Here is a 27,407-nt window from a genome sequence, read left to right as displayed (position 1 = left end):
CTCAGGCCTGGAGTGAAGCGCCTGGAATATAAAAGAAAGCCCCCCTTTTATTCCTTTCTATAGGGAGCTGAGGTCAGTAAATGTAAAATGGCTCTCACGCCAGAAAGGCAACCTGCAAAGCTCAACCTGTAACCACAGTAAATGGCACTGCATGAAAAGTGGGATTTTCGTCCCCGTAAATGGCCGGAAATCTCCCTAATTTTCGATAATTAATGACAATTCACATCCTGTGAACATCGCGTTCGTCTGTGCCACATATTGACGGAAACGAACCATGACGTATGTGGAGCTCGCGCTGAGGCGCTAATGGCTCTAATTAGCATATGAATAGCAGCGCCCACAAATGAATTTATTGAGGAAAGGAAAATTTGCCAGTGACGTGCTGTTTATTCAAAGAAAGAGCTTTATTAGCACGCTTCGGAGCTGTAGGTAACTAGAGGTCGCACAACCCATCCAGACACCCCGTCAACGATGCCGTCTTCATCAGACATCAGGTCTATGGTAGCGCACTTCCAAAGGCCCACCTCATCCTCAGCTAGCACACTCTGTCTTGCTTCTAGCAGCTGTAAAAAACAACCAATAAAGACAATCAGTATTGCGCGATGCACTGCGTATGGACTCAACACATCTATTAATGCACCTGAAAAATATTCACATTGACCAAAAACGGATCTAATCTAATAAATCTTACCCTCTTTCTTCTCGCTCGACTCCGAGCTGAACGCTTCACAGCTTCCGCCTGCGATGCAAGATCTGGATGTTTCTAAGTTACCTGAAGCTTCTGCGTACTCGTCTCGTAATATGTTTTACAGGCAGCTGGAAAACAATTAAATGAGAGTGATGAATAAAAAACAACGAGTAAAAGAACTTAAACAATAAAAACAATAAAGGAGAAAATAGTAAAAGTTACTTACACTTGTGCTACTTAAAAAAGCTTTGCTTTTAGGCTACTTTTAGCTTAGATAGCAGTCTTACCGCAATCTTAGGATTGTGCACCCGTCTTCTCTTCTTAGAGTTAGTATCTTCCACACAGTTTTTCAACTCCAAAGCAGCCAACCTATCTTCTATGGACAGCAACCTAAAGTGAACTGCTCATTTACATCGGCAGCAAACTGATAGCATTCAGCAGTTTCTTCTCGCCGGTGTTACAGATCAGCTAGGGATCATGTTAACTGGGGGCGCACGTGAGCACGCAGATAGTTTTACCTGGATTTCCAGCAGATGTTAGACGGCGACAGATTCGTCACATGCGATATTCCATTTATAGATTTAAAAACGTATGTTTCACCAGTTGTATACATTGCGATGCGTAATAAAGCGCCTCGATTTCGCGGTGTTCGTTCCTGCGTTTTTGGAGCAGTTTTAACGAAGGACAATAGTTTCAATGAATGTCAAACTTGTCAACGAAATTAAGTAAAGTATAAATATTTATTTTCAACAATAGTGTATCATATTGTGTCTGTAGTGTGCTGCCATGTTTTCTAAACACAAATTACAACAGACAGATTAAGCTAAAATTAGCAGTAGGCTACCTAAAGCAAACATGAATTGCAAAGTCCTTAATGTTTTTATTAACAAGTCTTGTTAATTTATATGTTGCTTACTATTGTTCATAAGCAAATTATTTATTTTATGAGCGATTACATATATTAAGGGGAAAAAAACAGACACTTTGGCTTGTGTTTGTTCTAGGTGATTTGACTGATTTTGTTGATTTTATTTTCTGAGATCTCTTGCTTAGGTTTCAAGTACACTCTGTATCCTAAAACAACCATGTTTCATTCTGGATTCATGACTGATTTAACTTGACTTTGTGCAGGCTTGTATCATACTCTGCTCCAGAGTCATATCCATCAATAGACTGGAAGTAGCAGATGGATACCTGCAGACATTTCTCTCAAAATTAGTCGATTTTGAGAGAATTTGCATTTGCATTTGTATAGCTCACAGCATTTTCATTTACATGTTAAAGCCTCCCCTGGAATTAGAGGAAGGGGGGTCATGGGGGGACAACTGCCAAGCAAGGCCTACGTCAATTCCTGACAATTCACGGCAGTTTTCGGTGTTGCCTGCAAATTGCCGTGTGCAGTCGTAAACCTGAACTTCCACGACAATCTACAGTGCCGCTTACTGACGAAAATCCCACTTTTCATGCAGTGTGGAGACCTAAATCTAGATGAGGCCTGCCATACTGCTGTAGACTGAAAGGACCGTTTTCTGCCGTTTTCTGCTTCATAACACATAAACGCGAGTGCAGAAAGGAAACATGCAACTAGGGTTGCCAAGGGAAACACTCAAGTGCGAGAAAACAGCCTTATACAGGCGAACGCGTGTGCTCCTAATCCAAACAAACAATGCACAAGTAATGTGTGTGATAGATGTAAAGCTTGCACACCAACCTACACATCGCTCGTCCAAACTTAAATAGAGCATTGCTTACTGATATAGAGGATGCATCCTAAATCAGCTAAACACTCTCATAACAAAAAAAAACCCTCCTGCTTCCGTCAAGAAGAGACAGACAAATGAGAATGGAGCTTTCCTTGGCGGTAATTATTCACAACATGTGCTGACAGAACCCTCAAGCACTGGGCATGCATGCTCAACCTCTGTATATTTATTTTTCACCCAAAGTGCAAAGTACAAAAATGACAAAAGGGCTAATGGAACAACTGGGCTAGCAGGCATTGATGGGCACTCTTCAAACTACTGCGGTGGAGCCCTACACTTCAGGCAACAACAGACAGGCAGCATTGTTACCCACCATTGAGGTCCCCAAGATCCAGACCTCTATATTTTCAGACAGGTCTGTCTCAGGTGAGCAAGAAAGTGCTCACACGCCATCTCAGGTAAGATTTTTGCTCTTCTCTCCTTGAGAATCTTCCATCATTAACCATATTAGTATAACTTCCTTTTGTGATCTGACGTGGCTTTACATCACAGAATGAGGCAGAAATGATAGGCAACACTTTCTATGAAGACCATGCTTATAATGAATTATAGCTCCATTTATTCTTATTTATAAGCAAGTATTACTATTTTATAAACATATTTATAAAGACTTATTAAGACTTATACCACATTAAAAGAACAGTTATAGTTACATTTATATTATTTTAATAATTACTTATAAGTCACGCATTTTGCTTTTCAATGCATAATTCATACACTGTCGTATGGTTCCATGAATGTATTTATAAAGATGTAGCTTACATTGCTATAATTTTGTATTATTGTTAACATTACTTTTCATTCAGATTTATTTGTCAAATTAGTGAATATATTGTTATTAACAGCTGTGCTGTGTTCTTATAAATACTTATGTGAGTAATAATAGTCACTAATCTCTATAAATGCATCATTGTTGGCTTTAGGTAAAGTGAAAACATAGGATGCAATTTTCCTAAATCAAATGTTAAGAAATAACGAATATGTGCTCATTTTACATTTTAAGCTTACTTGTAAATGTAACTAATAAAACCCTGAAATCATTAATACAAACAGTTGAAAAAAAGCATCTTTTTTATGTTACATACTAGCAATACACTGCAACACTATTTTTAAAGTGTAATTCCAAACTGCTATATGCAATACCATGGAATTGGCTGAGGAGATATAGTTTTTACAAATCAAAATTACCATTCATTACCTCTAATGCAAACTTTAGCCATTAAAGACATAATAACTAGTTGATACAGCAACTGGAACTATTTTGTGATCATTTATAAATCTGTGTATAATGGCTCATGAGCATGCACATTGAAAAAGCAAATGCATGGCTTATAAGTAATTATAAAAATAATATAAATGTATCTATAACTAAATCTTAATGAGTCTTTATAAATATACTTATAGAACAGTAATACTTACTTATAAAGAAGTATAAATGTGGCTATAAATCATTATAAGCATGGTCTTCATAGAAAGTGTTACCAAATTATATTTTATAGCAGGGGTATTCAATTCCTTCTCAGCTGAGGTCCAAACAATACTTTTTGGAACAGTTAGGCTATATTTCCATCAGGGCAGCCGCAGTAGCTACTTTGTAAAAAAAGATGACATTTAAGATGACAATATTGGGCCCCAAGAGCCAAAGTAGTTATGTCTAAGAATTTTTACCAATACTTAACAAAAAAAACAAAAAAAAAAAACTGAGAAACATACTAGGGGTGCAGGGTTTACGTCTTAAGAAAAGTATGAACCATTTTTATATTTTTTGCTATAAAGTAAAGTAACTACTAAAAACAAACAATGTAAAAAATCTAATAATCAAAACTCTCACCATTAGCACAAAACTAGTAACTAGTAATTTCAAAGTATTTTGTCTTTCCTTGCCATCTCTAAATAATTTTTCAAATTATAGCCTAACATTGTTTATTATGAAATGTTCTTAATATGCTGATTAATAATGATTAATAATGTCAAATGTATAGGGAAGAACAAAACGTCTAAAGGAGCCACACGTTAACTTGTCACAAACCTGGTTTAGTTAAATGTTAATGAGTTATCTGTACCCATATGAAAAAAATCTGTATGTTTCATATACAGCAACCATATATCTTCCTTACTCAAATCAGCCAGCATTTCCTTATGTGTTTCATGTAAGTCCAATACATGTCATATACAAAATCAGACCGATTATGGCCACTTTCATACTAAAAAGCACACATACAACTTATATGGGATTTTTAGGTCATATATGAATATTGTAAATTTTTATATGAGTTTTACATGACAACAGTATGTAATAGTATATGATTTTAGTAGAAAATGTGTATGAATGTCAGTAAATTTCCTATACAAATCATTTAAAATTCTTGATTGGATCATATGCAAGTCATATAGGATTCATTTAAATTTTGCATCATTTGCTCATATGAATTTTATACAGATTTTATATGTTTCCACCCAATTCCTCATATCTCTACATATAATTGTCTTACATGATTCCATTAAATATTACAATATCTCTGCATATACAAATCATATATGATTTCAGTCAATTACTTGCACAAATTTGCATCAGAAATATTTCAACACAATCAAAGGGACACAATCAAATTATACTCCACAAGAGTAATTTAAAATTACAACTTGATATCAAACTGAACTTTGTGAAGACAACACACACACACCCCAACAACAACAACAAAATACCTTGAACACACTGTCATGGCTATCAATCATCAAACACCATTAAGGTTTTCAGATATTTTTGTGTTTTCTTCCCTCTAATTTCAGTAAGTTTGGCATTATTTGCTGTACCAATGCTGGCAGGCACCACATGAGGACACTTTCTGCAACGTTGCTCCTGTGAGACAAACAAATAAAAGGCAAACATTGCTATTGTTAGGAAGCAAAGTGGCCCACAGTCCATGACTACATATCAAGTTAGACAAATCAACAGTAGCATGTTTGGGAATCTGGACTTCCAAATGGAACCAGAAAGTTGTGAGTTTGACAGGAATTGCCACTATTGTGGCACTGAGCAAGACACTTAAAAGATTATTTCACTTTGAAATTAAAATTATCCCAAGCTTTACTCACCCTCAAGCCATCCTAGGTGTATATGACTTTCTTCTTTCTGATGAACATAATCTGAGAAATATTATTAAATATCCTGACACATCAAAGCTTTATTATGGCAGTGAGCAGGATCAACGAGTATGAGCTGAAGAAAGTGTCTCCATCCACATCCATCCATCATAAACATACTCCACACAACTCCAGGGTTTAATAAAGGCCTTCTGAAGTGAAGCGATGCATTTGTGTAAAAGAAATATCCATATTTAAACAAGTTATGAAGTAAAATATCTAGCTTCTGCCTTCCGTATTCAACGTACAAAGAAAGTGTAAAACTCTTGCAGTTCACAAAGCTTACGCTACATCCTACACCTTCCCTATTAAACTTACGGAAAAAGTGTAACTGACATGATCACAATTTACACTTTCGTAACTTGAATATGGATTGTGGTCTGGCGGAAGCTAAATATTGTACTTCATAACTTGTTAAATATATTTTTCTTACACAAATGCATCGCTTCGCTTCAGAAGGCCTTTATTAACCACCGGAGCCGTGTGGAGTATGTTTATGATGGATGGAGGCACTTTCTTCAGCCTTATACTCATTGATCCCATTCACTGCCATTATAAAGCTTGGATGCGTCAGAATATTTATTAATATTTCTCAAATTGTGTTCATCAGAAAGAAGAAAGTCATATACACCTAGGACAGCTTGAGGGTGAGTAAAACTTGGGCTAATTTTCATTTCAAACTGAACTAATCATTTAACCTAAACTTAACTCCATCTGGATCACTTTGAATATAACAACAACAACTACAGGGTTTCAGCACTTCATTGACTAGATAAACTAGTACACTACCTGTTCTGCTGGAAGGGCTCTGTAATTACTCTGTGGCAAATCCTGTCCCATCTTCCAAGTTACGTGACTGATGCTGACAAACAGAGACTTCAGGGCCATCTTCACTTCATTTATCAGATTTGGTAGCTCTAGCAACAAAAATATAGCAAAATAAAAGATAAAGCAATCTCTTAAACCTATTTACCAACCGACTGCCTCCTATGTGTGCATATGGTCATCTAAGCTGATGAATTTAATGTTAATGATGCGTTTTACAAAGCCATCATGCCAGATGTTAGAGGTTGGAAAACTTTCAGGTTTCTTGTCATATACTTGATAATGTAATTAATTACCAATAATTATTAAGTTCTTTGTCTTAACTTTACATAGCAAGTTGAATAATAATATTGAAACAATAGCAGTTCTACAATAATTTAAAAATTTTAAGTGTAAAGACAGAAAAAAAACTACTAAAATAAACCACCAAACAGTTTGATAGCTGGCTGCTGATTCACCAAACAATAAAATAACTAATACATGCATTTTTCTTACTTTTTTGTTGTCATTTCTCAATTTTTCCGTTTTCCTCCATTATTTCAGCCTCTTCTGAGTCTCTGTCGAGGTTGTGCTTGATACTCATCAACAGACATTAATTTCTCTGTGGTTTGGGAATCACTGTCCTTTTCCTTTCAGTCTGTCAAGAAACAAGAAACAAGAGATGGAAATAATACGCATTCATTTTCTTAGAAATTTGTCTTCTTACCTCAATAAATGTAAACAGATGAATATAAAATGTCTGTACCTGAAGGGGAGGGAGGCAGATGTTAATACGTTTTTTAAGGGTCCACAATTATGCATGTTACGCACATACACACTAGTAATTAATGATTAACTTAACATACAGGCTAGTAAGGGCATATTAGCCATTATTTAAGATTTATTAAACATTTGAAGGAACAACATTCATGCAAAAACAAACAAAAATAAGCTAGTAATTAATGATTAACTGAATGTACAGTAAACGCCCTTTAGTCATTATTTAGCAAACCATATATTATTTTGATTCAGACATTACCATAAATCATATGAATATCTCAAATTGACACAATCAAATTAAACATTAACAGGCAGTTATTAAACACACTGACACTCATATATCACTCTTTATCTCATTTCATGACACAATTATCACGTTTACTCGTGTTAGCTTTAGCCCATGTGCTAATCAGTTCAGCTCGCGCTGTGTGCACGCGGCCTACCGTACTCAAAACGACTCAGAATTAATCATTTTAGATACTTCGACATGTTATTTACATTATATTCGGATTAATATCTGAAATTTCACTCACTAAAGCAAAATAGAATAATATCTTTATTCACACAAGGAAGATTACTCACAGTGCTTCAACACGCTGGGATCCGCTCCGTCTCTCTCTCTCTTCTCTGTCTCCGGCGACAACACTTCAGGCTGACGCATCGACTTCAAAAGCTCCACTTTTAGTGCACTCAATCACATTTCCAGTTAGATCAGTGGATTTTCAAGAGAAACTGTCTGTGCTGATCTGCTCTGACTCTCTCTCTCATCTGCTCACGCTGAAAGCAGCGCCGGCGCGACCAGTGGGCGGGACTTATGAATGCGCCGCTACTATTGGCTCTAAGGGGTGTCTCTCACTGCAGCACGATCAGTGATTGGATGAATCTCTTTTTCTTCTAGATTTTTTTTTTCCTTTTCTTAACTTTTTTCTCTTTACTGGTAGCATAGGTTACCCGGTTTACATCAATTAATCTGGGCCAGGCAGAAGCAGATCAGGGGGCGTATTCACAAAACATTTTATCTTAACACTAAGAGTTCTCCTAAATAGCAGTGAAAGTTCTTAGCTAAGAGTTTTCTCTTAAAACCTATTCACAAAGCTACTGAGACAAACTTTTACTAAGGAATAGACAGAAGTCTTAAGCTAAGAGTAAGGGCGGGGCTGACCTCGTTGCTATGGAGTAAACACACAGTGATTGGCTGATGGGGGAGGAGTCCGCGATTTAATCATAAAAATATTGTAGAATGAGGTCATGTTTCCACATTAAAATAAAGGTTTTAAAATACAAATGTTGCATTATTCAAATAAATATTTTTTAATAAAAATGTTGCCATAGTCAAAATAAAATGTTGCCATATTGTTGCCATAAAGGTTTTAAAATGTAGGCTAAGTGTCACTAATTAAACTAGTATATACAGTTAATTGTCCACCTCTTGGATGTCTTCATCTCAAAGGAATGCAGAATTCAAGTGACAAATTATATTATATTATATATATATTTTTTTTACTCTATTCAATCATTTGTAAGTGTGAACTCATCATGAAAACCACTGCCACAGATAATCAGACAATATTTATTTATTTGTTAAAGGTTTTTTTTTTTTTTTTTGCGTCTCATCGTAGATTCAAATCTATAAATCAAAATGTATTGCATTTATAAAGAAAAGGTTCAGCACCCAAGGCTATTGCCTCAATGGTGTTCAGTGTCTTTGGGTGGATTAGGACTGTTTGTGATTTGGTCTTAGTGACTCAGGAGTCCTCTTGACTACTGCTAATGTTTCACAGACTTAGAAACTAGTTTTAGCGCTAAAATGCTTTGTGAAATACTCTTAGAGCAAAAATTTAGGACTCCTAAAATTAGGACTGACACGCCCATTATTTTTAATAGTTTCTCCTAAATCGGCAAGTTAGGAGCTACTTTTAGATGTTTAGATACTTTTAAGATGTTTTGTGAATACGGCCCCTGATTTCAACCTCTTTTTTGAGTCTTTTGGCTCAGTGTTACCATAATTGTTACAGCCACACTAGTTCATTTGTGCTTGTAAACTTCTTCCTTGCTGTTTTTTCCTGCATAGTGGCTGAATTCTTGATTTTCTTGATATTTCACATTTGCAAAAACTTGCTCTGTTTTATAGTCACACTAGTGTAATGTGTCTGTTTTGCTCTTGATATTTTAGAGCGTGACCCCTTCATTGCTGTGCACTTTTTCTGCACAGTGGTTGATTTGTAGTTTGTACCACCAAAAGATTCTCAGAGTTTTTGTGTGTTTTCGTATTTCACATTTATTTCCTATGGCGGTCATTTTTAACCACAAAGGAGCCAAGTGTGACTTTTTCTCCTGGCCTTTTAACATATCTGAATCATGTCCATGATTTTTGTGTTCACATAGCTAATGCGACTAAAGTCACCAAGTGTCATCCCACGCTAAAATGTTAATTTAATTAATTAGTTTTGTAATTAAAATGTTAATTTTGTAATTAATATATGTGCTTGCGTGTAGTTTATATGTGTTTCATCTAAGATTGAAAGTCTATGATTATACATTATATGACTGTGATTGACAGGTGTAGGACTCCACTTAGGACAAGATAAGAGCAAGGGCATGAGTAAAGTACAGCCTTATACTGATGCACTATGTTTAATACACATCTTAAGAGATATGGTGGACATTCATAGGCCTATTAAATTTGTATTATTTACCTGTTTTTACATCATGAAAATCTGTAAGACTTTAGTTATATGTTGGACATATATGACATATAGGATTGAAAATGCATAAATATTATGCAATTTGTATATGCGTTTTTTGCAGCATATATGTCCCTTATAATATTCTGTTAGAACATATAAGAATCACATATGTTTTTAACAAAACTTTTCCATATGGGTATGACAGATAAAAATAATTGTATTGCATTTTCTGCACCGTTTTAGCAAAGATATCTATTTTACTGCTCTGCTCACAGTGTTTCTTCGACTATTGTTAAAATAACTGTCATCTGCAGCTCTTAATGTGGTGCTTTATGGGAGAGAGAAGTAATGTGCATGGAGCAGAAAGGGCTTGATTGAAGCACGTTTTGTTCTAGATAAAAATATTAGAGGATGTAACATAAATGACACTGAGCACTTGTGTTGTTTTGATGAGCTGTTCACTTTAATCTGTAGAAACAGTAAAATGGTGCATTTATGTCCTACGGTTTGGATAAAACCTGCTATTTTTATAGTATACTGTTTACTGTTTTATGGTATTCTGTATAAAGGCTATGTCGATTAGCATTGCATATAAATATACAATATTCTTATGAAGATACCCAAGATGGCTTGAAGAACACAGATAAACCATATGTCACAATTGTGTGTTTATTGTCTTGAAGTTTCATCAGTCAAATGTCTCAGTCAGCATTTTATTCAGCAACACTACAGCAATAGCTGGATGCATTTGACCATATAAGGGATTTCCTCGAAATGCTTGCATTGCCCTGTTTTGGCTAAAATAAATAATAATAAAAAATGGTAGCACTTTGTTTTACAGTGCTGTTTCCCGTGTACATACTATGCACTTATTATAATAATTACAATAATTGGGTAAACTTCCACTTACCTTATATTACCCAGTACTTTTTTAGGTAAGTACACTGTAAGTGCATGTACTGAAAAATAAAGTGCAAAAAACAACCAAAAAAAAAAAAGTTAGTGTAGTGTTAGTGTAGTGTTAGTGTTAGTGTAGTGTTAGTGTTAGTGTAGTGTTAGTGTAGGCCTATAGTAGGCTGTGTTATGTATCCTGATTGACTTTATGATTAGTTAAATCTGTTTTGCTACATGCATCGCCACAGAGTTAACCATTTCAGACAGTACAGGACAGCCTCTGTCTCGTTCACTTCACGTCTGTGGGCGTTACGCACAGTTCAGTGTGGCCCAGGCACGGCGCCAGGATTCCAGTTTTGGATGGGCCAGACCAATTGTGGGTGGGCCTTAAATTAAAAATGTTAAATTATAAAAAAAAAAAAAAAAACCTTATCCAATCACTGCTTAACCTAATAAAAAAATATTGACTAATATAGCCTACTGTTATATTATCTGTGCGTATACATAATATAGATTTTAATAGCTTGATGCTCTTTAAATATTTTGTTGCATTGTTAAAAGTTTCGGTGCATAGGACAGACCTATCCGCGATCGCTCTCTATGGTTCTGACTAAAGAAGAGCGCTTTGGAATCTCCATTACGCATGAAACGCATCATACCTGGGCTGCGTTCCCCTATAACACTGTCTCTTAGCGCGCTACGAAGACTCTTAAGACTCTTAACTACCACTAAAGGTATATCATAGACGCTAGGCGTCTAGGCGTCTTCAGGGCTATCATCCACTCGCGAGGCATATGCGCTGAAAGGAAGAGGCGCTGGCGCCCTCCTAGCAACGGCGCTGTTTTTGGTAAAACATGATTTTGACGACTTCATTAAGTTTTGTTTTATAGAAAACTCTTTTAAAAAGATATTCGTTTTGTATAAATTGTATCTTAATTTTGATCAATGTTTTATCAATCAATTGCCCGTATTTAATAAATAAGAAGCAAATATATAGCAGACAATGTATTAACCTTAGTGTAATTGACAGAATTACTAAAAAATATTTTGCTAGCTAAAAGTTAAAGATTTTTTGTGTCACGCATGCATGCATGTCTATTTCCCTCATATTAAATATAAAACGCATGTGGACTGATATTTTTCCAATGTCTGGACTCCTTCATTAATGGAGTATATAAACAGATGTTTCAATATATTGGTATTAAATGCATTTTCTGAGAATTTATATTTCAAGTTTTTACTGCAAATGTCAAAATGCGCGCTCTTTGGTCCATCAGTGCTTGAGTCACTGATCACATTAGAATAAAATATCTCATAATAAAATACAAAATTGACTGATTTATGAATGTATATGCATAGTTCTCATCAGTTGGAAATACAGATTAACGCTTTCATTTGTTGTATTTTTGATCCTGAAAGAAAACAGAACAACAAAAGAGCGAATCATAGGCCTACATGGAGTCTGTACGTGTTATGCTTCTTACGCGGACATTTGGGACTCAAATCCTGTAAAAAAACGGTAAAAAGTCTGGCAGCAGGGTTTCCAGAGGGATTCCGTTAAATTACAGCAAATAACCATTTCACAAAATTACATACAAAAACTGTAAAAATACAGAACAGACTTTACAGTCAAAATTCATTAAATTACAGTATATTACTGTTGATAATAATTTATTAAACCGTGAAAAAACTGATAAATTATGTCAGATTACATAGAAAATTACTAACTTTCAGGTTAATCTCTGCAAATTGAAGGTTTTTATGAGTTATTTTATCAAGCTGCTCTGTCCATCTACAGTTACTTACTTTTAAAATATAGATTTTCCATGTACAATAACTAAGAAATTATTTATAAAAACGCACTTAGCACATAAATTCAAAAACAAATGTTTGCATTTACAGTATTCATTTTTATTTTTACAGAACCACTCACAACTACAATCAATCTATAAATTAATTACTTAGAAATGCATAAAATTAAAAACCAATTTCTGTTAAATTAACAAAATATAGGCAAGGCGCAATGAATGAAATGCACAAATGGTAATTAAATAGAACCCCTGAAATGAACGAGGGCGAGCTGTTTTATTTTCACAACATTTTTGACCCTTGAAAATTCATACCGGTAATATCAAGCCACTGAACGAACATATAGAGCCCTATATTGAAATAGCATTGACAGTCAATGCTATTTCGCCCCGCCCACCCCCCTGTTCCAACGTCTATGCCCTTGGAGTCAGTAGAAAGAGCAAGAGAAAGGGCAACGCCTACTAGCTCTATCTGTGAGCCCCAAGATCACCGTGCTTCTCAGTAGCAGAACTCGAGCCACAAGGTGCAGACAACAACCTCTCTTCTTTAGTCAGCTGTCCACAACAGGCCTAAATCAACCATGGTACCAGCACAAAAACACACTCAGCATAATATCATCTAATTATTGTTAACATTTGTTTTTTTATATCATTTTTTTTATCAATATTGCACACCCTTAATGTATAATATTAATATTTATTTCTTCAGGTCTTAAAAGGGCCTTAAAAAGCCTCAAAGCTGCTGTCCACGATTTTTGGCCCTCTAGTGGTTAATAAACAGAACTGCACGCGTCTTGCAGAGGAACATTCTAACCGGAGCTACTTTTCTCTGTGTATGTCTATGGCGAGTCACGCAGTTACTGTGATACTCTGCAGCGAGTCCTACCAGTCCGGTCTGAAATAGTCCGAATATAAACACTTATTATAAGACAAAAACTTGGTTTGGAAAATGGATTCATGTTGTATATTCTCATTATATAATTTTTGTAAATTTAAAAAAAAAAAAAAGTTGCAGCTTTAAATGTTACTTTTAAAATTGTGCAGCAACCCTGAGGAATGTGCATGTAGTTTGTTTGTCCAAGTTTCATCAATTGAACATATATATTATTGTTAGAATAATTATTATTATTAGAAAGACGTTTACTAAAGGATATATATATATATCCTCCGTAGGTAATCACAGCGTGCTGATGCTGATATACAGCCATATCACACGGCTACATGTCTTTCTAATTATTAGAAAGACATGTTTATTAAAGGATATATATATATATATATATATATATATATATATATATATATATATATATATATATATATAGATAGATAGATAGATAGAAATATATATAATGAATGTTATGCAATATATCAGACACAGGTAATAGCCTACTCTCTCAGGCGATCTCTCTCTCTCTCTCTCTAATACTGTACAAAATTCAATGAGTTTCAATGGAGGGACTCAACGTTCCTTCGTTACTAGATCTGAAGTGACGTTTTAGAATTAGTAATGGAGGCTTGGTCAAACTGTCAACTTGAGATTTGAATCCGTGGCAGAAGGAAGTAGTGAAGTAGTGCTGCACAAAAGAGGGTTTTAAAATACTCTGTTGTTGTTCTTATTTATTTACACACTCGTGCTGTCTAACTGTTGTATAAATGCAATATCACACTCGTATCCCTGCGATATGGCTGTATATCAGCACGCTATGATTACCTGCAGCCTTTTTTTTTTTTTTTTTTTTTTTTGCATGTGAACCATAATATTGTCGGACTGAATGTTATTTTATTTTAAAAGAAAGATTTAGGAATTAGTTTTGAGAGGTTCAAACAATAGTTGTCTACATGCCTTATATCAAATAATTAACAATCATGACATTTGGTGTAGTTATATCTATTGTCAATATAAATAATAATAATAATAATAATAAAAGTGATTCCATGCTAGAATAATAGCACTGTTATTTTCAAACCAGCTTGCAATGAGTATAGAAGAATTCCAGAAAGCAGTCTTAGATTTAGTAGATTATTGATGATCTTTATTATGTAAAACCATAAACAAATGAAGAAAAAGAGGCAAACCTAAAGCTCAAACATTATACACAATGCATATTGGAAACACAACTTGCCTACATATATTTCATGTCTCATGAAATATAGGTTTTAATTTAACACAGATTGTTAAAATTTGCACCTTTCAAAACCAGGAAATAAGCATTTTAATGAAATATCTAATTTGTTTTAATTGGAGATAAATATTTTTTTTTAAATAGTGCATAATAACATGACAATAAAAAACAATTTTCAAATAATGTGTTACAAGATAAAATGAGGTAATTACCACATTTTCTATTTTCTTAACACTAACATTTTATATATATATATATACACACACCAGTTAAAAATAGTTTTTTTCTTTATTTTATTTTTATTTCTAAATAGATAACACAATTGTAAAGAATTACTGACACTAATATAATTTATATCATTTTTAAAAGATTTCATAGAAGCTTATATTCTACAGTTATTAATCTGAGCTGATAAGATATGGATGGCCCCTTCATTCTTTCAATTAAAAAGTTAATCTGTGATTGTGTTTCCAAAATCCTTATACAGTTTTTCACAAAAAAATATTTACTGAGGAGATAATTTAACGAAAACCGGTATAGAATTCAGAGAGATGAAAACTATCACATTTAGTGCATATACCTTTAAAAACTAAAAGGTGAGTGATTGCGTAATTGAACAAATATCTTTACATTTTTAAATATCTTTCTAACACTATTACAACAGAAACAAAGCAGCCTATTTGGAAGCTTTTGTAAGATGTCTAATTTTTTTGCGGATATCAGGAAAGTTTAGACCATAAACAATAGGGTTTACAATGGGTGGTACAACAATAAATTCAAGTGAAATGACAACAGTCAGCGCTATAGGAAGTTCCCCATTCACAAATCGACTCAAAGTGAGCTCACAAAAAAGAGCAACTGAGAAATTTAAAAGGATCACTATGTGTGGAATACAAGTTTGATATGCTTTGCTCCTGAACTCTCGTGTGCTTCTTTGACAAATGATAATAATTCTGACATAGGTATATATTATAAAACTCAAAGGGATAAAAATGTTTGTGATCGTTACAATCAGGCCATAAATATTATTAACAGTATTGTTTACACATGAGAGTCTGACAATTTCATAGTTGTGGCAGTACACCCTTAACAATTTGTTACCACAGATTGTCAGCCTGCCAGTCAAAAGACAACCAATACCAACAAAAGTGATTGGATAAAGCCATGCTATAACTATTAAAAAAGTTAGTAACCGTGTGGTAATTATGTTGTTGTAATGCAGAGGTTTGCTGATTGCAACAAACCTATCAAATGCCATTAGCATTAATATTGTAAGCTCAAAAGCTGCATATGAGTAAATGACAAAACTCTGTATGAGACATGCTTCAAAGGAGATTTTATGTGTATCATAGAGCAGGTCTGTCAGTAACCTTGGGAAAAAGCCTGCTGTACCATATACAGAGTTGATGGACAAGCATGAAATCAGAATGTACATGGGCTGGTGCAATGTCTTTTCCAGAAATATTACAAGAATAATAATGACATTAAAGTAAATGACAGCACAGTAAAAAATAAACCCCAAAGTGAAACAAGCATATTTTATGCTCCCAAGATTTTCAAACAACATGAAATAAAAGTATGTTCCATTCTCCATTTTCCTTTCACAAGGAATACTTTCATTAACCTGAAAAATAGAGCAAACAAAGTTTGTTTTTTACACATAAATAAAAAATAAACAATCAGCTTAGAATATTTAGCCACAGTGTCTTTTTTTACCATTTAATGTGAACTTAAATGTCAAGTCTTAAGTTAGATTAGTAATATAATAATTATTAAATTAAATGAATGGTTAGCACAGTAATAATTCTTTTTTTTTTTCTACTTTACAAATATTATTAGAAATACCCTCTGTTATATACTCTGAAATGACCATCATCGCATCTTCAGGTAATGAGCTCTATTTGTGTTCTGATTTAGTGAGACTGTGGAGTCACCAGTGTGTGCTAGTGTTTTTATAGTATCTAACATGACTCAGGAGGCCTGTTGTGGCATAAGTGCTGCAAAGTCCTCTGATGTTTGATTTCACTAGAAACATAAATAGCATATATGTAAAACATAAACTGAGCATAATTCAGCATTTAGTGCTTTCCAAACTTTCCACTGCAAATGATTAGAACCAGCATTTTTGATCATTTTCACAAAACTTTCATTGCCCTCAAAATATGTTGTTGTATGGATATCTGAACATGTAATATATCAAAAGAAATAACTGAGCTTCAGCTTAAAAAAAAAAAAAAACCTTTGGTAACACTTGATAACTCACGCTATGAAGCATTAGTTAAGCATTAGTAAATAATCAATTCATCATTTATAAAGCATTAACACACATTAGTAAGCCATCTATAAATACAGCTATACATGCTTTGTTCTCGATTTATAAGCAAGCACTATTTACTAATGCTTCATAGCATGCAGATTATAAAGTGTTACCAAAACTTATTATAGCTTCATGTATTCTTTTTTTTCTTCAACAATTGAATGTGACTAAGTGGGTGACTTTAATAATAATAATAAAAAAAGCAGCATTTGAATAAAAAAAGCTGAGAATTGTTTTTTTTTGTTTTTTTTTTTCTTCCCCTCAAAGACTATCTGTCAAAACATTGATAGAGTAGATCACATCTATAAACACCCCAAAGCACAGTCCTATAACTCTTCCTGGGTCGACTCTGTAACAGATGGGAGTGGGACAAAGGAGTTGGAGATCCACATGCAGGCTTTATTTACAGGAAGAGCATAGTTGTACAGGCAGTAGGTCAAAAGGTCAAACACCAGCAAACAGTAACAGGAAGGCAAGTCCAAAACTTGCCCTCTGAACCACCAAAGCTGTTCAGACGGGCTTGAAGACCCCCCACGGCAGAGCAGATGACCACCACTGCAGCTCAGACGGGCTTGAAGACCCCCACGGTGGAACAGACGACCACCAAAGCAGTTCAGACAAGCTTGAAGACCCCCACGGCGGAGCAGACGACCACAACAGCAGATCAGGTAACACTGGAAACCAACATGGCTGAACAGGAGAAACTGAAACATGAAGCAGAGAGGTTAGCATTGGCCACTAGGCCCATGACAGTACAGGTAGGGAGCTCAGAAAAGCCTGATTGAAACATCCTCTCTGGACATTTTGCAGCAGGCAGACATTAAGGAACAACCTCTGTGGTTGTGTCGGGACAAACAGACAGTTCTGGTACGACCTCTGTGGTCAAGTCAAGGCAGACAGGAAACCCAAAGACCACCTTCATAGTCGTCTCAGGGCAGACAGGAAACTCAGGAACGACCTCCGTGGTCATGTCAAGGCAGACAGGAAACTCAGGGATGACCTCCGTGGTCATGTCAAGGCAGACAGGAAACTCGGGGACGACCTCCGTGGTCATGTCAAGGCAGACAGGAAACTCGGGTACGACCTCTGTGGCCATGTCACAGTAGACAGGAAACTCAGGGATGACCACGAGGCCGGATTTTAGGACTGGACTCATGGACAGAGGTAGACTCAGGAATGTACTCATAGATTGAAGCAAGCTCAGGAGCAGATTCAAGGACTGATGTGCACTGATGTGTGTGCAGGCAACACGCACCAAATGGCTGTGGCCATAATGGCCACTGCTGCAATCTCTGAGGGCTCAGACGCAGCCATCTCGGCTGAGGGCTCTGGAAGATCTGCCGAGGCGTGACGAGGCTCAGGAAGATCTGCCGTTACTTGATGAGAATCAGGAAGATCTGCCGAGATGTGACGAGGCTCAGGAAGATCTGCTGAGATGTGACAAGAATCAGGAAAATCTGCTGAGACATGGCGAGGCTCTGACATGCTTGCAAATACAGCTCTGATGCAGCAATCACATGAACAGGCTCTGGTGAGGGAATTACTGGGTTTGGAGGTGCAGAGAGTATCGGGGTCGCGATAATCAAGGTGGAAGGCATAAAACTTTGCAACAATACAAGCTCCACTGCCCCCAGAGCTTGTTGAAGTTGGCCCCCAAAACTTTAAGAATCCAAAGAAGAGCCTAATAAAATTAAGGCATAGTCCATAAAGTCTCTTAGACCACAATTAAACTTCCGTTCTGGAAGGTTAAACCAGGTTTTTATGGGCTCATTTAGTCCAAAACGGAAAATTTCCTTCAAAGCCACATCATCAAATGGAACTTGAAAATATAACTCACATAATTGGTGAACATATTCCTCAATAGATAAGTCTCTTTACCGAAGACGTAGTAGCTGGTCAACTGGATCCATGGTTGGACTGGAAACGCTCATAAAAGCCGCTGGATCTTGGTATGGCTGAGTATTCTGTAATGGATGGGAGCAGGACAACGGAGTTGGAGATCCACATGCAGGCTTTATTTACAGGAAGAGCGTAGTCATACAGGCAGTAGGTCAAACACCAGCAAACAGTAACAGGAAGGCAAAGCAAAAGAATAATCCAAAACACAGGCACAGGTCAAGGCAGGCGGCAAATGATCAACGAACAAGGAAACAGTCCAGGGTCAAAACACAGACAAGGTGAGGCGAGGTGAGGTGAGCCAAGGTGAGGCGAGGCGAGGCAAGGCACAAACGGAATGCAAACTGTTTTGCATTCGGCCTATCAGGATCAAAATCCTGATAGCCCAAATCCGAGTAGAGTGTGTTCTGCTGACAGACCCTTATGCAGACCAACTGAACTTAGTATTGATATGAATGCTTTGGTTCAACAAGGAATCCAACGACAACAAATCAAGCTCTGCCACAAGATGGAGAAAAAGGCGTCGCAAGCGAAGAGCTGCTACCCTTGGACAACATCGTATCAGCCCTACAGCCAAGGAAATAATTAAGTTGCTTAGATAACAACAGAGAATTAATGTTAAATTGATTTCATTGATTAAAAAGTCTTTTGCTTTGAATAACTTTCATGCTGATCTAACTTGCATCACAGGAGGACTTGCAACGCTTTTGACGAGCAAGGCACCTGCAAATTCTCCTGTGTCTGACTGAGCGAACAAATGTTTTCCTGTTGTGGTTTTGGAAATTGGGGGCCATGCTTATGTTGAAAAAGGTTATTAGTTTAGTAGAATAAAGGTTACTCGCTTTTGCTATGCTATGTGTTGCACCTGTTGCAGCCAACATGTATTCCATGCTTTGAAGATTGAGAAGGTGTGAAAACCGCCAATGGTTGAATGCAGAAGAAAACCCCGGAAACTGGGGGGCATAGGTCTGTACTTATACTATAGCCTAGTTTTTGTTTTCTCTTTTTACAATGTATGTTTTCTCTTCTTTTACCAAATAAGGAGACGATTAAGGTCCTCCTCTTTCTGATGATTATAAAGTGTGAAACCTGTATCAGAAGTTTGCCGATTGGTGAAGACTCCACTCCTCTGTTTTGTATGAAGATTTTTTATTCTGAATTTTGTCATTAAAAGATACCAGTATAATTGGTAATTTGTAAACTCTTTTAAACAAGTCTCAGAGTGAATTATTTTTATATAAACCTATTAACTGAAACCTGAATATAAATATATATCGTATATAAGATATATATACAAATATATATATTGATTCCTTACGAGCTCCAACCTTCGAATCCCAACTGAGTGTGGCTGGACCTTCCTTAGGCATTACTGATCAGCTGGTTTTATCATCTACCCCGGACATTCTGCAGGTAAGGACTGTTTATTGATCAGCTTTTATTGGGGATTGTGTTATTATCTAGTTGATTATTAATCGAAGGAAGTAAAAAATCCATAAAATAAAGTTAATGAACACAGACCCAGGGCACATGTAACAGACATTTCATTATAAGGTTAGGCAGCTTTGATTTATATGCTGTTTAATGTTTGATGATCACATTATTTTACATGTTCATACACTCTTAGAAGGAATGTGTAGAAAAATTACACAAATTATGTGTAACACTCTAATTTACACACTTTGTTTTTTTTTTTTCAATTATCTTTTTATTGATTTTTAACATTTTAATAACATAACGCACAGAAGAGAAAAAATAGATAATAATAAAAAAAAAAAAAAATATATATATATATATATATATATATATATATATATATATATATATATATATATATATATATATATATATATATAAGAAAAAACAGCAAGTTAAATCAAGTCAGTCCATGGTCACAGATCACAGTTCAACCTTTGTAAATGTTATGTAAACATGCCAAACATTGTAGTGTCAGAGGTCCATAAGCGGTTCCCATATCTTCCTGAAGGCATCCCACTTATTTTTTAGGACATATGTGCGTTGTTCCAGCCTTAAAGTTTCATTTAGGATTTGTTTAAACAGATTGAATGATGGGGGTCTTTGTTGTTTCCAATTGAGCAAGATGCATTTCTTTGCTATATACGACATTAAGATAATCCTCTTCCTGCATGTGGTGTCCAGTGTCTTGTCCAATTCAGTACCAAAGAGGTACAGTGTTGGTGTAATGTCCAACGGGGTTTCCACAATCTTAACAGTTAGATCATGTACTGCCTTCCAGAAATGTTTTAATTTCCTGCATTCCCAAAAAACATGCATAATTGACCCTTTACATGTTTTACAACGATGACATCTGGGGGATGAATTAGGAAACATTTTACTTAAGCGGAGCGGAGTAAGGTACATTCTGTGCATGAATTTATAATTTTGTTCGATTATTTTATTACAGGACAGTGAGGAAAAAACATTCTGACATATCGTATCCCACTGATCATCATCAAAAGCACATCCCATATCCTTCTGCCATATGTTCCTAAGTGGGGTTAAGGAAGAGCTGTAATGATCCAACAAAGTGCTATATATTTCAGAGATTTTTCCTTTTAATGATGTTGATTTTACCAAAATCTCCTCAAGATTTGTTAGCCCCAAAGATAGACGTTTTTCCCCTTTTAGGGTGTTTATTAGATGGCGAATTTGTAAGTATTTATAAAAGTCCCATTTCGGAATTTCATATTCTGATATTAAAACAGCAAAGGACTTGAGCGTATCACCATCGAACAATTGTTGGAGTTGGTATATACCATTACTTCTCCACTCTGCTAACAAAGAACCACCAATAGATGATGGCAGATCTGGATTTAGGGATAAGGGGGAAAGCCTGGAGATTTTACCAAAATTCCCACAGAACTTGTTTGTGTCTTGCCAAGCCCGAAGAGTGTTGTAAACTACATACGTTTTTGTTATTTGATGTAGTACCTTTATGTTGTTAATGAATGGTAGCAAGGTTGTAAAAATAGGAGTACAGAGTTCTTCTTCTATGTCTATCCAGACTGCACTATTACGTCTTTGCACCCAGCTAATAATGTTCTTTGTCTGGGCGGCCCAATAGTACCTCTGTAAGTCTGGTATTGTCTAGTCTGGTATTGTAAGTCTAGTCCCCCTTTCTCTCTGGATTGTGTTAGAGTTTTAAAAGCTATTCTTGGTGAGGAATTTTTCCAGATGAAAGAGGTTAACATTTTGTTTACAGATTTAAAGAAAGTTTTATCCAAGTAACAGGGCAGTGACTGAAATAAATAACTAAAACGGGGCAGAACATTCATTTTAATTACATTAGTTCGTCCGAGAAATGAGATGGGGAGCAAATTTCCAATGTTCTAATTCTTCTTTAATCTTTTTAAGCAGTGGAATGTAGTTTATGAGGTAGAGGTCCTTAAGTTTTAGAGCCACATTCACCCCAAGATATTTAAAGCTGCTTTGAGCCCAGGTGAACGGTGAGATTGCCTTGAGTCTATTCGAAACTGACAAGTTAATTAATAATGCATTGGATTTTGTCAAATTGATTTTATAGCCTGAAATTGTTCCAAATTTAGTGATAAGGTCTAATATTGCTGGGATTGATTGCTCGGGACTAGTTAAGTATAAAATTATATCATCGGCATAAAGTGAAATTTTGTTCTGTGTTTTCCCGATATTTATACCAGCAATCTCTTCATTAGCCCGTATGGCTTCTGCGAGTGGTTCAATTGCCAAGTTAAATAAAAATGGAGACAAAGGGCACCCCTGTCGACAGCCTCTAAACAAATCAAATTTTTCAGTGAGGGTACCATTTATACATATTTGGGCTTGTGGATTGCTATACATAGTTCTGACCCATCTAATACATTTTTCACCAAGATTAAATTTCTCCAGAACGGCAAACAGATATGACCACTCGACCCTATCAAACGCTTTTTCTGCGTCAAGCGAAAGTAATAAGGCTGTTCTGTTGTGTAGGGATGAGTGGTCAATTATATTTAGTAGCCTCCGGATATTGTCAGATGCATAGCGTGCCTTCATAAAGCTGGACTGATCGGGATTAATAATCTGGGGCAAAAGGTCTTCCAGCCTGTGTGCAATTAATTAGGATAATATCTTAAAGTCAACTGGAAGTAATGATATTGGGCGATATGATACGCATTCAGCAGCATCCTTGTCCTTCTTGTGTATTAAAGATATTATTGCTGTCTTCATAGTGTCGCCGTTTTCAAAAAAATCTGTAATCATGGGCATGAAAAGTGGCTCGATTTGCACCCAGAAAGCCTTATAGAATTCTACAGAATATCCGTCCAAACCTGGGGTTTTTCCAGAGGGCATTGACTTAATTGCTTGTAACACTTCCTCTGGGGTGAATGGGGCACTTAACTGCTCCTTCTCATCCTCTGAGATAGAGGGTAAGGATATTTTTTCCAAAAATCTGTGGATATCTGTTGCGAAGGGATTTTCTGACGTGTAAAGCTGTTTATAAAAATCAAGAAATGATGACTTAATAGATTGTGTATCATATTTCAACTGGCCTGCCGCATTACGTGTGCATTTTATTGTGCTTTCTGCACGTTCTTTTTTGAGTTGATAGGCTAGAAATTTACTCGGCTTGTTACCATATTCATGATATTTCTGTTTAGTAAAGAATAAAAGTTTTTTAATATGTTCTGTTTGAATGAGATTAAGATTAGTTCTGGCTGCATAAAGTTTTCTTAAGTTTTCCTCTGTAGGAGATTGTTTATGGCATTGTTCCAAATCGATTAACTTTTTCTTAAGTTGTTCTGCTTGTTTAGTAATTGATTTTTTTTTGCAGATGCGTATGAGATCAACTGGCCCCTAATTACTGCTTTAGCCGCGTCCCACATCACTGCCGGAGTAACAGGGGAGGACACATTATCCTGTCTGTACTGCTCTAACCATTTTCTAACATTTTTACAGGCTTCACGGTCTGTGAGAAGTGAGGCATTAAATCTCCATTGTTTGTTTTGATTTGTCTGTTGGGGAAGGGATAACCGCAGGTAGACTGGTGAGTGGTCTGATATAAGAATGGGCCCTATATCACACGAAACTATAGATGAGAGATGATCTTGGGGTAAAAAAAAATAAATCTAATCGGGAGTATGATTTGTGTCTAGCCGAATAGAAAGTGTAATCTTTCCTTGTGGGATTAAGTTCTCTCCAAACATCGACCAGGCCTATATCAGCCGAGGCTAATCTCAGAGTCTTAGAAGCGTTGGGGTTAGACAGTGTGGTTGAAGATTTGTCTAAGTTACTATCCATATGACAATTAAAATCTCCAGCAACTATTCCAAAGTCTGTATTATATTGATTAAATAGGCTGATTATATCCATCATGAATTTAGGGTTATCTTCGTTTGGTGCATATACGTTCAACAATGTCAGTTCTTGTCCATAAAGCATCCCCTTGATTAGTATTTGTCTGCCACCTAAATCCCTATATTGCTCCTTAAATATGAAAGGTATTCTTTTATGAATAAGTATTGCGGTTCCCCTTTTATTGCTAGTAAAGCTAGAAAAATAAACTTGCCCGACCCAATCTCTCTTGAGTTTTTTGTGCTCTTCGTTGGACAAATGGGTTTCCTGAAGGAAAGCTATGTCTACTTTTTCTTTTTTTAAGAATGTAAGAACTCTCTTCCGCTTGATTGGGTGGCCAAGGCCTCTGACATTAAACGTTATTACATTAAGTGTACTAGACATACAGAGTTTTGCCTGTTACATTGGTTTCGCGTGACCATGATAGAGATGAAGTAAAAGAAAAAACAATATAAGACCAAAGAACTAATAAAAGCAAAAAATATAACATGGGTAGAGCATGAGGGGCCCCCTCTACCCACTCCCTTCCCCGCCTCCCCAAAACCCTAGCCTAGTCCCCAAACGACAAGGCAACCACCCTTGAAACACGTAACACCCTCAAGTTGACTGGCAAGTAACAACTAACTGTCAACAGCGCACAACTATTTAGAAAAAGGCAGCGTCTCTGTGCAGGAGGACGGCAAGATAAGAGTTAAACCTTAAATTTCTTAGGTGGTACTTCACTCCACATAACAACAAGCATGCAGGTAATGTAAAAAAAAAAAAATAAATAAATAAAAAACACCTTTTATATTTGTCCAAATAAACAATATAATAGCATGAAAAAAGATATATGTATAATAATTGTTCTCAAGTGCATACATATACACATATATATACACACATATATATATATATATATATATATATATATATATATATATATATATATACACATATATATACACACACACACACATATATAAATAAAAAAAAATTGCTCAGCCTTGCTCTCTTCTACATACCATGTTAGAAAAGTATCAAATATATCCAAAATAAAGTGACAGTTATATAAAAAGGCTGCTAATATTCATGGAAAATAAATAAATAAAATAAAGATAAAGCAAGAGACTATTTTATAGTAGCCTGTGTGTGCCTGCTGCGGATTGTTCATATATCCCACCGATGTAGAGCCCAACGTTACCTGGCTTAACTGTCCACCATCAGGCCCAATGGTGAGCCTGATTTCTGCACAAAAATGTGTGTACTCATCCCTCTTCGGGTATAGAAAACGATTCAGTTCAAACCTGGTACATTTAGGCTATTTTGCAGTGATTTTGCGGTGAAATTCCTCAGCCTCTTGTGGGGAGGAAAACATCTGGATCTTCCCGTTGTGTAGCACTCTCAGTTTACATGGTTGGAGGTGAAATCCTCGGAAGGTCCCCATGTCAACAAACAGCTTTTTAACAGTGTTGAACTCCCGTCTTCATCAGATCGTCTCCGCTGAGAAATCCTGGACGAATGCGAGTTTGGATCCGTCGTGCGTAATGTCCCGTTGTCTTGTGGAGCGTAAGACGAATTCTTTATCTTGATAGTTGAGAAAGCGAAGGAGGACGGCTCGATTCTGGTTGGGGATAGCTGAGGCCAGGGTACGGTGGGCTCTTTCTAATATGAATACTCTGTCGGATTCGATGCCCAGCCACTGGGGTAACATATCGGTTATAAAGTCCAAAAGAGGACGCTTACCCTCTGCTCCCTCCTTAAGACCAAACAGCCGGATATTTTTCCTCCTACCGCGGTTTTCTAGGTCTTCTGTCTTTTCTTCCAGGTATGCGAGCCGCCTTGTTGCTTTAGCCAGATCCCTCTCGCTCCTATCCAGCGCGTCCTCTGTAGCGGCTATGCGGGCTTCAGCTTCCTCGATTCGTTTTTCATTAGCTGTCACGTCTCGTTTAATTTCACCTAAATTATTCTCCATCACCGAGATAGAGTTCGTCAGCTCCCCCAGTTGGTTGTTTATTCCGTCCAGCTTCGAGCTGAACTCAGAGCGTAGTGATTTAAGCTCAGTTAGCACATCGGTTACACTAGCCATGCTGTTGTCTTCGACACTCTTGACCGGAGAAGATATCTTCGCGCTGCGTGCGCTTGTTTTGCGAGCATTCGAGAAGATTTCACACTCCTTTGGTACAGGGGGTTTAGGCATTATTTGTATTATGAAGTTGACCAGGTTTGCAAAGGTCTGGAGCTGTTTAATGTGCGATGTTGTACGGAGCCGTCAAACTATGCTGCCATCTTGTTCGGGCTCTCTAGCACCCCCCCATTTACACACTTTGTGTCAATATTAACTAAAATGTGTAGAAAATTAACCTCTTTTACACATATCTATGTGTAGATTAAAAATTAAAACAACTCAATTTACTCAATTTATACGTGTAGACTGATATGCTTAACACACTTCACCCTGGTTTCACAGACACCAAGTGTTGTTCAAAATGACGTCACATCAGTTCACCAATATTCAGTTACAGTTATAGCACCAACCGATGACAACAGGAAATGACATGTTTTACACTGTGATTCCTCATAAGGCAGGAACACACCAAGCCGATGGTTGGCCGTCGGACAGTTTTTGTTCGTTGGCCGACTAAGTTTTCTCAGTGTGTTCCACTGTAATTCACTCCCAGAAACACATTTAAATATGCCACAAAGTACAAACATGTTAGAGACATGTTAAATCATGCAACACTTGGCTAAGTGCTAATGTATGCGATTAATGCCATGAAACAGGAGGTTGTTGTAACTCAGGCATACAATGTCCAATCTATGCCCCAAACTTGATAATAGTCCTGACCTGAAGACATCTACATGGCAATATTAAAGTCGGCATGAAATCAAAATTGACCCTATTTTCTTTGTTAGTGCATATTACTAGTCTTGTGGTAAACAATTAATCCGTGCAAGTTACAGTATTTCACAATTGCTAAAACACTAAACCCCATTCTCTGAACCCAATGCTCAGTGGCCTAAACCCATTTGTCGAATCAGTCACTTTGTAGGCAAAACCTTAAACAAGTTCAGGTAGTTAAGACACTGTTTGCAAATCTCATCCACCCTTTTTGCAAAACTCTAAACACATTCTTACTCACTAAAACACATTTTGCACTGTGTTGCAAAATGGTAAATACATGTGGCAAAA

General features: G+C 36.3%; 1 protein-coding gene and 1 long non-coding RNA gene across 3 annotated transcripts; both read right to left on the bottom strand.

The window, feature by feature from the left end:
• Positions 1 to 4,293: 4,293 nt before the first annotated feature.
• On the bottom strand, positions 4,294 to 8,185 carry LOC125249744. 2 transcript variants are annotated; one of them, XR_007180623.1, is made up of 4 exons: positions 7,762 to 8,185; positions 6,916 to 7,165; positions 6,385 to 6,512; positions 4,294 to 5,311 (listed from the first exon to the last, which is right to left on the bottom strand). It is a non-coding gene; the product is annotated as an uncharacterized LOC125249744 (long non-coding RNA). The 2 variants fall into 2 exon arrangements; XR_007180624.1 differs by having other exon boundaries at positions 4,380 to 5,311; positions 6,916 to 7,057; positions 7,762 to 8,178.
• Positions 8,186 to 14,599: 6,414 nt separating this feature from the next.
• Positions 14,600 to 16,608, bottom strand: LOC125249154 (olfactory receptor 51I2-like). The gene is made up of 2 exons (XM_048161372.1): positions 16,537 to 16,608; positions 14,600 to 16,315 (listed from the first exon to the last, which is right to left on the bottom strand). The coding sequence occupies exon 2, from the start codon at positions 16,283 to 16,285 to the stop codon at positions 15,368 to 15,370; it is 918 nt and encodes a 305-aa protein (XP_048017329.1). The 5' UTR covers positions 16,286 to 16,315; positions 16,537 to 16,608; the 3' UTR covers positions 14,600 to 15,367.
• Positions 16,609 to 27,407: the final 10,799 nt, after the last annotated feature.

The sequence above is a fragment of the Megalobrama amblycephala genome, linkage group LG16, assembly GCF_018812025.1.
Source record: "Megalobrama amblycephala isolate DHTTF-2021 linkage group LG16, ASM1881202v1, whole genome shotgun sequence".
Lineage (NCBI taxonomy): Eukaryota > Metazoa > Chordata > Actinopteri > Cypriniformes > Xenocyprididae > Megalobrama > Megalobrama amblycephala.
This window is presented reverse-complemented; position numbering and strand designations above follow the sequence as displayed.

Bases quoted from the DNA above. Each gene is read 5' to 3' on its own strand.
- LOC125249154 (XM_048161372.1), bottom strand. From the start codon at position 16,285: ATGGAGAATGGAACATACTTTTATTTCATGTTGTTTGAAAATCTTGGG.